This window comes from Musca autumnalis, unplaced genomic scaffold (genome assembly GCF_047663935.1).
Source record: "Musca autumnalis isolate F117 unplaced genomic scaffold, ASM4766393v1 scaffold_5, whole genome shotgun sequence".
Taxonomy (NCBI): domain Eukaryota; kingdom Metazoa; phylum Arthropoda; class Insecta; order Diptera; family Muscidae; genus Musca; species Musca autumnalis.
In genome coordinates this window covers 14923817-14936598 of record NW_027412088.1, presented here as the reverse complement: position 1 = coordinate 14936598, position 12782 = coordinate 14923817, and the positions used below count along the sequence as shown (strand labels likewise).

At 36.8% G+C, this 12782-nt stretch overlaps 1 protein-coding gene across 50 annotated transcripts in view; it reads right to left on the bottom strand.

Annotated features, from left to right (window-relative positions):
* Pkn (serine/threonine-protein kinase N) overlaps positions 1 to 12782 on the bottom strand; it is a 297850-nt gene that overhangs the window by 32990 nt on the left and 252078 nt on the right. For 12 of the 50 annotated variants that reach the window (XM_073990853.1, XM_073990879.1, XM_073990858.1 and 9 more), the window contains exons 6-7: positions 7585 to 7818; positions 6937 to 7215 (exon numbers count right to left, since the gene is read on the bottom strand). The exons of 12 other annotated variants lie outside the window; for them this stretch is intronic. In XM_073990853.1, the coding sequence (XP_073846954.1) occupies positions 6937 to 7215; positions 7585 to 7818 (513 nt within the window). The remainder of the gene's footprint in view (positions 1 to 6936; positions 7216 to 7584; positions 7819 to 12782) is intronic. 26 more of the 50 variants (XM_073990869.1, XM_073990891.1, XM_073990871.1 and 23 more) reach the window with 6 other exon arrangements.

Here is a 12782-nt window from a genome sequence, read left to right as displayed (position 1 = left end):
ACCATGAGGTATTATCATAGAAGACCATGAAGTCTTCTCATAGAAGACCATGAGGTCTTCCATAGGGGCTTCTCATAGAAGACCATGAGGTCTTCTCATAGATGACCATGAGGTCTTCTCATAGATGACCATGAGGTCTTCTCATAGATGACCATGAGGTCTTCTCAAAGAAGACCATGAGGTCTTCTCAAAGAAAACCATGAGGTCCTCTCATAAAAGACCATGAGGTCTTCTTATAGAATACCATAGGGCCTTCTCATAGTAGACCATGAGGTCTTCCCATAGAAGACCATAGGGCCTTCTCATAGATGACCATGAGGACTTCTCATAGAAGGTCATAAGGTGTCCCATAGAAGACCACTAGGTCTTCTCATAAGGCACCATGAGGTCTTCTCATAGAAGACCAATTTTTGGAAAGTTAAGGCCTCGACACATAAGCGGCTGGCTTTCTGGCTGAAGTCATTTCTGGTAAAAAAAAAAAAAACTGAAGACGGCCAAGTTCGACCTAATTCAAATGTGGTTCTGACATTTCTTTACTCCTTTCCCAAAAGTTTGAGTTTTTAAACTTTATTTTTCATATTACCTCTTAGAATATTTTGCATTTAAATGGGCTTTAGTCTTTAAAACTCAGTTATATGGGGCGCATAAAGAATGTCGGTACTAATACGCCTCTATGACCCGCGTAAAATGTATCAAATTACTCATACGCCACACATTCTTCGTTTACTGGATCGATTGCGTCAGACCCAATTAGTTTTGTCCCCGTGAGTTTTGTCTTTCTGTCGTTGCAAATTAAAGGAGAAAGTGAAACAACTCAAGGGGAGTCGATATTCAGGATTCGGCTGATAAATCTGGTAAAATATATTAAATCGTCCAACCAAGGTCGATTCATTAAAAATACAAAGAAATTTGAATCACAATAATGAAAAAATCTATTATGTTTGTTGTCAAAAATATTCTAACTGGTGGACCTTTTATAGGTCTTACGTCCAACCTTTAGCTGGTTCTGATTTTACACACACTATTCTTCAAAGGTGATCAATATATCCCATAAAAGTATTTCTTAAAGGTCATATTAAGTTGTGGTACGAGTACATCCTTCCTTCTTTCCTTCCTTTTACCACAAGAAAGTATTATTAACAATGTTTTTAACATCTAAATTTCGTTATTTAAGTTCGGCAGTAGTTACAAACAGGTAGTGGTGTATAATGAATGGATGAAAATAAATGTATAAATTGAGTATATGTATGTGTTATAACATTTGTTGATGTACTATAGTTTTAACCAGAAATGAAAAGTGCTTAGGTAAGAGAGAGATAATGCATTATGTAGTAGGTGGAGGAGGGACACAAATAACACACATATTTAAATGTATTTTTGTATTTACCATGGAAACCTTACAAAAAATGTTAAAATTAGAACAAAAAAGGAAAGAACAGAACGAAACAAACAAAATAAACAAGAATTAAGGTAAAAGAAAACACAAAAACATGTACATACAACGTATAATATTTGATTGTCAATATTTGTTTTATAAACATAACTATGTTTGTATATTGGTGGCGGCGTTGGATGGATGAATGGATATTTGGATAAATAAAAGGTTAACAATATTTAGTAAAGACACGAAAAAAAGGAGAACATGGAATAAACCAGCTTTTACAAAAAACATAGGTTTTAGGTCCAAAAATAAATAACAAGAATTTTAAAAACGGTTTTAACAACAATAAACAAGTAAAGCATTGGAGGCACAGTTAAAGCAGAACCATTTAACACAACAAACAATAACACGAAGAAACATCAACATGTTGAAGGAGATTAATAATTTCCCTTTTCTTTAAAATAATTAATTTACTTAGAGTTGTTAATAGAGCCTTGGTTAAATTTGTGTTAGAGAGAAAAAACAAAATAAACAAAAAGCAAAAAAACCAAAAACTTAAAGCAAATTTTTAGAAGTAATTGAAAAGTAAAAAAAAATTAAAAAGAAAAAAATGCTCAGTCGTTGAAGTTCCTATTTTTTGTACTAGGAACAGATTAAAAATCAATTAAGATTATATAATATCTTAGAGTGCCTAAAAGTAGGCACACAGATTTATATTAATTAGCATAACACGCCCAAAAATATATCAAATATAGAAGAAAAAGAGATCTTATAGACGACGCCAACGTTTTCTAATAGAAGACCATGAGGTTTCTCACAGAAGACCTGGAGGTCTTTTCATAGGAACCCAGCAAACCAATCGTAACGAAATCGGAACAAAATTCGGACGATACGTCTGATATTTGATCCGAAATCGTAACGATATTTTAACGAAAGTTGTATGAAATGGTTGACATAATTTCAGAACGAAATGTCGAAATCGGGTCGATTTCGGTCTGATTTTGTAACGAAATCTGCAGAAAATTCTTGGGAAATTCGGAAAGGAAATTTCTTTCCGACGATACGTCTGATATCTGATCCGAAATCGTAAGGATATTTTAACGAAAGTTGTATGAAATGGTTGACATAATTTCGGAACGAAATGTCGGAGCTACATCGGATCAATTTCGGTCCGATTTCGTAACGAAATCTGAAGAAAATCTTTGGGAAATTCGGAAAGGTAATTTCTTTCCGACATTCGTTCCGAAATCAGAACGAAATCGGTACAAAATCTAAACTATTTCCTCTCCGAAAAATCGTTTAGAAATCGGAACGAAATCTGAACGACTTTGCTTCCGAAATTGTTCAGACGCGTCGGACATCAGACATTTGGTTTGCTGGGAAGCCAGACAAAAGAGGTATTCTCATGGAACACCAGGAAATCCTCTCCTAGAAGACCAGAAGGTCTGTTTACAGAAGACCAGAAGGTCTTCTCATAGAAGACCAGAAAATCTTCTGATAAAAGACCAGAAGGTCTTGTTATAGAAAACCAGGAGGTCTTCTCATAAAAGACCAGGATGATGTCTGCTATTAGAAGAGCAGGAGTTCTTTTCGTGAAAGGACCTCCTGGCTTTCATAGAAGATCAGAAGGTCTTCTCATAGAGGACCAGAAGGTCTTCTCATAGAAGACCAGAAGGTCTTCTCATAGAAGACCAGAAGGTCTTCTCATAGAAGACCAGAAGGTCAACATATAGAATAATGTGTGGTATTTTCTAAGAAGGTCTTCTTCTCCTAGAAGACCAGAAGCTCTACTTATAGAAAACCAGCAGGTTTTCTGATATAAGTCTAGGAGTTGTTCTCATAGAAGACCAGGAGGTCTTCTAATAGACGACCAGAAGGTCTTCTCATAGAAGACCAGGAGGTCTTCCGATAGAAAGCCAGAACGTCTTGTCATAGAACACAAAGAGGACTTCTCATTGAAGTTCTGAAGGTCTTTTGATAGAAAACCACGATGCCTCCTAATAACAGATCAGGAGATCTTCTTATAGGAGTCCAGGAGGTCTTCTGATAGAAGACCTTCTTATAGAAAATCAGAAGGTTTTCTCATAAAAGACCTGGAGGAGGTCTGCTCATAGGAGAACAGGAGTTCTTTTCGTGAAAGGACCTCCTGGCTTTCATAGAAGATCAGAAAGTCTTCCTATAGACCAGAAGGTCTTCTCATAGAAGACCAGAAGGTCAACATATAGAAGGTCTTCTCGTAGTAGACCAGAAGGTCTTCTGATAAGAGAGGTCTTCTCCTAGAAGACCAGAAGGTATACTTATAGAAAACCAGCAGGTTTTCTGATAGAAGACCAGGAGGTCTTCTGATAGGCGACCAGAAGGTCTTCTCATAGAAGACCAGGAGGTCTTCTCATGGAAGACCAGGAGTTCTTCTCATGGAAGACCAGGAGGTCTTCTCATAGAAGACCAGAAGGTCTTGTCATAGAAGACAAAGAGGACTTCCCATTGAAGTTCTGAAGGTCTTTTGAAAGAAAACCAGGATGCCTCACAATAAAAGATCAGGAGATCTTGTTATAGGAGTCCAGCAGGTCTTCTGATAGAAGACCAGAAGGTCTTCTTATAGAAAATCAGAAGGTTTTCTCATAAAAGACCAGGAGGAGGCCTGCTCATAGAAGAGCAGGAGGTCTTTTCGTGAAAGGACCTTCTGGCTTTCATAAAAGATCAGAAGGTCTTCTCATAGACCAGAAGGTCTTCTCATAGATGACCAGAAGGTCAACATATAGAACAACGTGTGGTATTTTCTTACAAGGTCTTCTCGTAGGAGACCAGAAGGTCTTCTGATAAAAGAGGTCCTCTCCTAGAAGACCAGAAGGTCTACTTATAGAAAACCAGCAGGTTTTCTGATAGAAGTCCAGGAGGTGTTCTCATAGACGTTAGACGACCAGAAGGTCTTCTCATAGAAGACCAGGACTTCTTCTTATGCAAGACCAAGAGGTCTTCTTAAAGAAAATCAGGAGGTCTTCTGATAGAAGACGAGGAATGTTCTGACAGGAGACCTGGAGTTGTTCTCATAAAAAACCAGATGGTCTTTTTATAGAAGACCAGGACGTCTTCTATTAGGAGATCTTGTCATTGGAGTCTAGGAGGTCTTCTGATAGTAGACCAGAAGGTCTTCTCATAGAAGATCAGAAGCCCTTCTCATAGAAAACCTGGAGGTGTTCACACGGAAGACCAAAAGGTCTCCTCATAGAAGAGCAGGAGGTTCCCTCACAGAAAACCAGGAGGTGTTCTCATAGTAGACCAGGAAGTGTTCTCATAGAAGACCAGAGGTTTTCTCATAGAAGACTAGGAGGTCTTCTCATAGAAGACCAGGAGGTTTTCTCATAGATGATCAAAAAGTCTTCACATAGATGATCAGAAGGTCTTCTGATAGATGATCAGAAGGTCTTCTGATAGTAACCGGAAGGTCTTCTGATAGAAAACCAAGAGGTATTTTCATAGAAGACCAGGAAGTGTTTTCGTAGAAGTCCAGAAGATCTTCTCAAAGAAGACCACAATGTCTTCACCTAAAAGACCAGAAGGTCTACTTATAGAAAACCAGGAGGTTTTCTGACAGAAGTCCAGGAGGTGTTCTCATAGAAGACCAGAAGGTCTTCTGATAGACGACCAGAGGTCTTCTTATATAAGACCAGAGGCCTTCTCATAGAAGACCAGAGGTTTTCTCATAGAAGACTAGAAGGTCTTCTCATAGAAGATCAGAAGGTCTTCTCATAGATGATCAAAAAGTCGTCTCATAGATGATCAGAAGGTCTTCTCCTAGAATACCAGTAAGTCTTCTGATAGAAGACCGGAAGGGCATCTCGAAGAACACCAGAAAGTCTTCTCATAGAAGACCAGAAGGTCTTCACATAGAAGACTAGAAGGTCTTCTCATAGACGACCTGAAGGTCTTCAGATAGACGACGTGAAGGTCTTCTGATCTAAGACCGGAAGGTCTTCTGATAGAAGACCAGGAAGACTTTTCATAGAAGACCAGAAGGTCTTCGCATAGAAGACTAGAAGGTCTTCTGATAGGCGACATGAAGGTCTTCTGATAGAAAACCAAGAGGTATTTTTATAGAAGAACAGGAAGTGTTTTCGTAGAAGGCCAGAAGATCTTCTCATAGAAGAACAGAATGTCTTCTCATAGAAGACCAGGAGGTCTTCGCATAGAAGACCAGGAGGTCTTCGCATAGAAGGCCAGAAGATCTTCTCATAGAAGAACAGAATGTCTTCTCATAGAAGACCAGGAGGTCTTCGCATAGAAGACCAGGAGGTCTTCTCATAAAAGACCAGAAGGTCTTCTCTTAGAAGACCAGAAAGTCTTCTCATAGAAGACCAGTAGGTCTTCTCATAGAAGACAAAAAATCTTCTCATAGAAAACCAGAAGGTCTTCTCATAGAAGACCAGAAGGTCTTCTCTTAGAAGACCAGAAAGTCTTCTCATAGAAGACCAGTAGGTCTTCTCATAGAAGACAAAAAATCTTCTCATAGAAAACCAGAAGGTCTTCTCATAGAAGACCAGAAGGTCTTCTCATAAAAGACCACAAAGTATTCTCATAGATGTCCTGGATGTTTTCTCATAGAAGACCAGGAGGTCTTCTCATAGAAGACCAGAAGGTCTTCCTATAGGAAACCGGAAGGCCTTCAGACAGACGTCAAGAAGTCTTCTAATAGAAGACCAGTAGGTCTTCTCATAGAAGAGCAGTAGTTCTTCGCATAGAAGACCAGAAGGTTTTTTCATAGAAGACCAGAAGGTCTTCTCATAGAAGACCAGGAATTTTTTCGTAGGAGACCAGAAGGTCTTCCCATAGGAAACCTGAAGGCCTTCAGACAGACGTCAAGAAGGTCTTCTAATAGCAGACCAGTAGGTCTTCTCATAGAAGACCAATAGGTCTTCTCATAGAAGACCAGAAGATCTTCTCATAGAAAACCAGAAGGTCTTTTGATAGACGGCCAGGAGGTCTTCTGATAGACGGTCAGAAGGCCAGAAGGTCTTCTCATAAAAGACCACAAAGTCTTCTCATAGATGTCCAAACAAAAAAGAAGACCAGAAGGATTTCTCAAAGAAGACCAGAAGGTCTTCTGATAGAGGTCTTCATATTTTTACAGAAGACCATGAGGTCTTCTTATAAAAGACGATAAAGCCTTCTTAAAGTAGATCATGAAGTCTAGCTCCTATTTAAATACTCGTGGGCTACAGTTAAGTTTGGCAATGAATATCGTATCTGTAGAGTACATGTGATCTCTAAATAAATACTGGTAATTTCTCTGGGGCTTCTACCATCTTCCGCGCCTCTTAATCTAAAAAAGGACATTTTTTGTTTTGATGTGAAAAGTTGGTCTAATAGGTCAAAAACAATATCAAATAGCTCTAAAATACAAAAAAATTTTTCAAAAATATTTGCTTTAAGTTTTAAGCCAATTGCATTTGTTGTGTTAGCCAATAAGAAGCGAAAACCAAAAAACCAAGTTAATAAAATTAAAAAAAAAATAAATAAAATAAAACAAAAAAATCATTGGATTATAAACTCCTAACCTCAACATGGAAACCATCGGCAGCGCCTATGCTATAATGGCGATGATAATTGCCGTAATCCTCATCATCTGGATATTCAACAATGGGTGCCGGGGAGGGGGGCATTTCAATAATGGGACTGCTTAAGTCATGTGACGATGAAGACGGGCCACCGTCACCACCCATTATGACAACAGGTGGCATGGTCAGTACTGGACGGTGATATAGGCCAGAACCAGGTGATTGTGGCTCCAGGGAGTTGTTTTGCAGTGGTGGCTGTTGTTGTTGTTGCGTTTGTGACTGTTGGAGATTAAATGTTGGTTTAGTTTGAGATACAGTTCGTGTAATATAATAGGTAGTGTTGGGGTTGTTGGTGGTGTTGTTGTTATTGCTGTTAGCATTGCCAATATTGTTGGACATTGACGCTGTTGTCTGTTGTTGGGATGAGAAGGAGTGTTGTGACAACAATGATAATGAAGGAACTGTACTGTTGCTTTTGTTGTTGGCAACTGCTGAGGATGAGGATGATGCTGTTGATGAGGGTGTTGGAGTGTCAGGTGTTGAGGGCAATGATGCAGAGGAGGATCCCGCCACCGTTCCTGAGGGTGTTTGAAATGCAAACATGGGTATCTGTGCTTGGGTGGGTAGTAAAACATTTTGATATTGTACCGCTTGATGTTTGGTCGAGGCAATGTAGTGTTGCAACATTTGTTGCTGAGGTTTCTGTTGTTGTGGTTGTTGGGGTAATGGTTGTTGTGTCGATACCTGAGAACGCATTTGCTGTTGAAGTTGTTGCTGCTGCTGCGGCTGCTGATTGTTGTGGTGATGATGGGGACGCTGTAAAGTATTGGGTTGCGAATCCAATTGATTTAGAAAGTCAAACTCACTCAACGCGCTCTGTAACTGGTTTTAGGCCACGAATATTTTTTTGGTTTTTTAATTCAAATTTAATTTAACACAAAAACAAAGTAGAAACAAGTAGAAGACGAAAAACGAATTCATCATGACATAGGAAGTAGTGGGAAATAATAGGCAAAAAGATGACAAAGTCAAAGGTAAACCAAAAAGTGTTTATTTTTTATTTAATAAAAATTAGCGGGCGTAGAGTAGAATACGAAAAACATAACGCAGTTAAGTTCGCCAAAAAAAGTTAATGCACGATATATGGAGAAAGAGTTCATAAAAAATAGCAAAAAAAAATAAAATCACACAAAATTACATTAGACAAAAGAAACGAATAATAAAAAAAAGGAAGAAAGAAAAAAACGCAAATGACAATCAACATAAAATGAAGAAAAACAAAACAAAAACAAATAAAGGAAGCAGAAAGTAATGAAATACACAAATAATCCTTGCCAAAACCTACAATGCTTGGCGCCAAATAATCAAAAAAAGCCTACCACATCCATGAAACATTAACTCAAGACGCAAATGTATTTTTTTTCTGTTTGCCTTTTTTAAACAAATTAAATGATTTCCATATGAATGCATGAGTTACCAAACCGGAATGTTTAATTCTGGTATCTTTTGGTATAGAACTACAAAATGTTTCCTTACGCTGACAATAAATAAAGCTATGGTAACAGATTCGCTGGCTAACTATTCGTATATGTATAGCAACATCTACTTTATCAAAAATAAAATGACAGCAAATTTATGTTTACTGTTATTAATTTGTATTTCGATAAACATTGATTTGAAATAGCCCACTACACTTAGAAATAACGAAAAAAGGCCAGCCACCACAAAAAATATAAAATAAAAATTTACAGTTTTTTGAATATGAAATATTCTTCTACGGAACATCAAAACACCAAATGTATATAGAACAGGGATATAATACAATAAAGAAGGGTGTAAAAGGAAAACACAGTGATTTTCTATTTTTTATTTGGAGCTAATTTTTTCAATGAACAATTACATATACTAAGGATTCTGTCAAATATGTCGTTTTTTTAATGTTGCACAACATTTTCCAATGTTTAGCAACAATTTCCAATGTTGCTAAACATATATAAATGTTGTACAACAATGTGAATGTTGTGCAGCATTTTTCAAATTTCTTTACTAAGCCTGGAGGATATGGTCCCAATCTCGATTTTGTAGCTTTTTTCCCTTAAATTTCACAACATTTTTCATAGTTGCACAATATTTGTCAATATTGGCTAATCAGCAGCTGGCCCGAATAACGATTTTACAGATCTTCAAATAAAGTTTTCGATGTTCAGACATTGTACCTTCTTTTCAAATTTGCACAAATTTTGTTTAAGCTGTTCAATATTTTTCACTGCTGTACAAGCTTTGCGCCAAAGTAGGAAGATGGGTTTTTTAGACTTTCCCCTAACTTTTATGATGTCTGAAAAGTTTAACTAGAATACAAAGAGCCTGTCGAATATGTCGCAGCATCATATTCAGCCCTATTCTGAACGCATGGGAGTTGGGAATTGTTTTCCCATTCCCACATTTTCGTATTCTGAATAAAATTTTGTGGGAGTTTTTTTCCCACTTCCCATCTCCCCTTATTCTGAATGAATTTCGAATTGGGAATTTGTTCCCATGGGAAAAAAGTATACATTCTCTATCTTGAATTGTGCGAGAATTTTCTGTCTTTTTGTGGGAAAAATCTCCCCAGCAAACAGTGTGGGAGTTTGAAAAAAAATTTCAAGAAATTTCATATTTTTATGACATTTCATATTTTAAGGCATCTACACGACAAAATTATTGCAAATATTTATAATCGCCATGTGTTTGCTTAATAAAAGCATACAAAATGTACTGTAAAATATGTCATTAGTAGACTTCGGATTTTGCATATGATACAAAAACCTGCAAGAATCTAACATGTTTTACACCGATAAAAAATTTTCCTTTATGTTATCGAACAAAACAAAAAAAAAAAAAAAAAATTAGTAAAAATTAGTAGATTTTTGCAGTTCTGGAACAGACAATATGTATTGAAATACGTGAAAAAGAGTCATGGTTGATTCTGTTAACGCAGCACAGCAAGTAAAAACAAATCAATTTCAAAATTTTTGGCAATAATTATTAAAATATATTGGAAAATAACCATAATATATACAATCTTTACAACTTGTATTCATTTTCGTAATATAACCTTCGGGTTTTTTAAATCAGACGACTAACGTTCTATTGAAAACATGTTAGTCTCCTCAACGACACGACAACGACACGACAACGATCACACAAACGTACATACATATATGCCAAATTATTGCAATGCTATTCCATTTTCCGAAATGCCTTTTCTTGAATAGGATCGTTATTTTTGAACGTAGAAGCTTGAAATTTTGCAAGGGCATGTGTTTTAGTTTTAGATTCAATCAAAAACGTATTTTATTTATTTATTTTATTTTTTTTTTTTTTTTTGAGATACGTCTTCCGAAATATGTAATAATCGAGAAAAATATCCGAATTTATCTTTTTGAATTTTTTTTTAAAAATATGCAAAATACGAGTTCTAGCGATCATTAGGAATAAGTAAAACTAGCGATATACGCGTTAAACCCCTAACTAAAATTATTTCGAATCAACATACAATTTTTAAATTCGTTGCAAACTTAAAAAGTTCCTATTACTTTATACACAAAACTTATGTTTGCCTACTAATTTAAAAAATGCTTACACCAATTCGCAAATTCTGAAGAAAATGTGCTTATTAGAACAACACCACACATCGTTGACTCCATTCACTTAAAAAATCCATAAATCAATGCACGGTTGTTGAATTAAGTGAGTTGTGCTTTGCTAATCTAATTCAAAAACCGCGAATTCAATGCAAATAGGCATTTTGTATTACAAAACAAAATTACAGCCCCCCAAAAGTATGCTATAATAATTTGGTGTAACTGATTTCGAATTTCGAAATTTCAGCCACGTCGCACACTGGTCGAAACCACTGATCTAGCGGCGCAAAAGTAAAAAAATCGAACTATAAAATTGCGAAATATTTTCCATTGTATCGATTACAGACACTTTGCAGACAAAGATTTTGTTTTTTAATTTTTGTTGTTGTAAATATTCACTCAGTTATTCACTATCAAATGCAAGAGTTTTTGTTGCATCAGATTTTAAAAAAATTGTTGCAAAAAATGAGCTTCATATTTGTTTAAATGTTTAATGCATTCGTAATGAAACTGGACAAGATTTATATTCAATTAATAGCAGAGGGTGAGATTTAAATTATAAAAATTAGTTTGGGGTCTGGAGGTACTTAGTTACATAGCAATAAATTTTAAAAAAAATTATTTTTTTTTGTGTTTTTATGGGTTGTACGCGCTTGTTCCATAGAGTGCATCTTGTAAACTTAGCCGAACTAAGATTCGATTATTTTTTGGGGAAAGAAATTGGACTCTCCCGATACGGAATAACCACATTTGAGCTGCAAATATTTGCAAATCTTTTGATGACTGCACTTTTAAAATAAGGGATTTTGCATGAAATTCATACAAATTTAGCTGTGCATTTGTATGGGAGCTAAATCAAAACATGGACCTATCTTGAGAAATGTTTGCAAGGAGGATTTCTACCCCCGGAGACACTATAATACCATATTATAGCTAAATATGTTATTAAATATGGGATAACAAGTAAAAATTCAACGAATCGGGGGTACCATAAAAGGGGCTTCATCGAAACATAAATCCGTGTTGAAAATGTTTTGTAAGAAGATTTTATACGCAGTGAGAACACGGAATGCAAAATTACAGCCAAGTTGGTTTAAAAATGTGGTCATGATATTCAAAATACGTTAAATTTGGAGGTGCGGTTACATGGGGGCTATATCAAAACGTGCACCTAAGTCCATAATTTTTGGTGAAATTATTTTTTGACCACTAGGAACCCTAAGTACCAAATTACAGGTAATTTGCTACGAAATTGTGGCTTAAATCCTCAAAATACCAAAAATCTTAGGGTACCGTTATATGGGGGCTATACCAAAACATCAGCCGATATTGTTCATATTTGGCCCATTATAACCCACAGGTACAAGCTAAGCTTGTGCCAAATTTCAGTGAAGTATCTCAATACGTTTGCAAGTTATTAATTTCGCGCCGCTAGATCAGTGCTTTCGACCACCGTGCGTCGTTGAGAATATGGAAAACGTGGGAATGGGAAATTTCGCTCCCATGGGAAACAGTTCCCATGGGAATGTTCAGAATAGGGCCGATTGTAATCAATACTTGTTACTCCTGAGGCCAAATACCTAGATAAAATCCTGGATTCACAATTGAGATGGAAGTGGAACGTCGAGGAACGGACGAAGAGAGGTATGATTGCACTCTATTCATGTAAGAATTCGACTGGGAAAAGCTGGGGATTAAATCCAGCTATTATACACTGGCTGTATAATACTGTTGTAAGACTCATCTTATCCTACGGATGCCTTGTCTGGTGGCACGCGCTTCGACATAAATCGAACTCCGCCAACCTAGACAAGGTGTAAAGGGCAGCCTCGATCCTAATAACTGGAGCTTTTAGAAGTACACCGCAAGCAGCTCTAAATGCGATGTTGAACCTCTTGCCCATGAGACTCAGCATCAAAGGTCAAGCAGCACGTAGTGCCCTAAGGCTACATGAATTGAATCGTTGGCGTGACAGCACCTATGGACATGCATGCATTCTTCGGGAACTAGGACCAAACCTTAGCTTAAATCTGCAGGGGAAATTCAGCGACTACTTATCACCAGTCCATAGATTTGAAGATTTTGAGGTCGTTATCCCTAGTAGAGATGACTGGATCCGTAGTAACCCTCCAAGATGGAAGAAGGTGCCGGAGCTGGCGTCTACTGCGAAAAGCTTTGTCTCGAATACTCATATAGGTTGAACAGCGACTGCAGTGTTTTCCA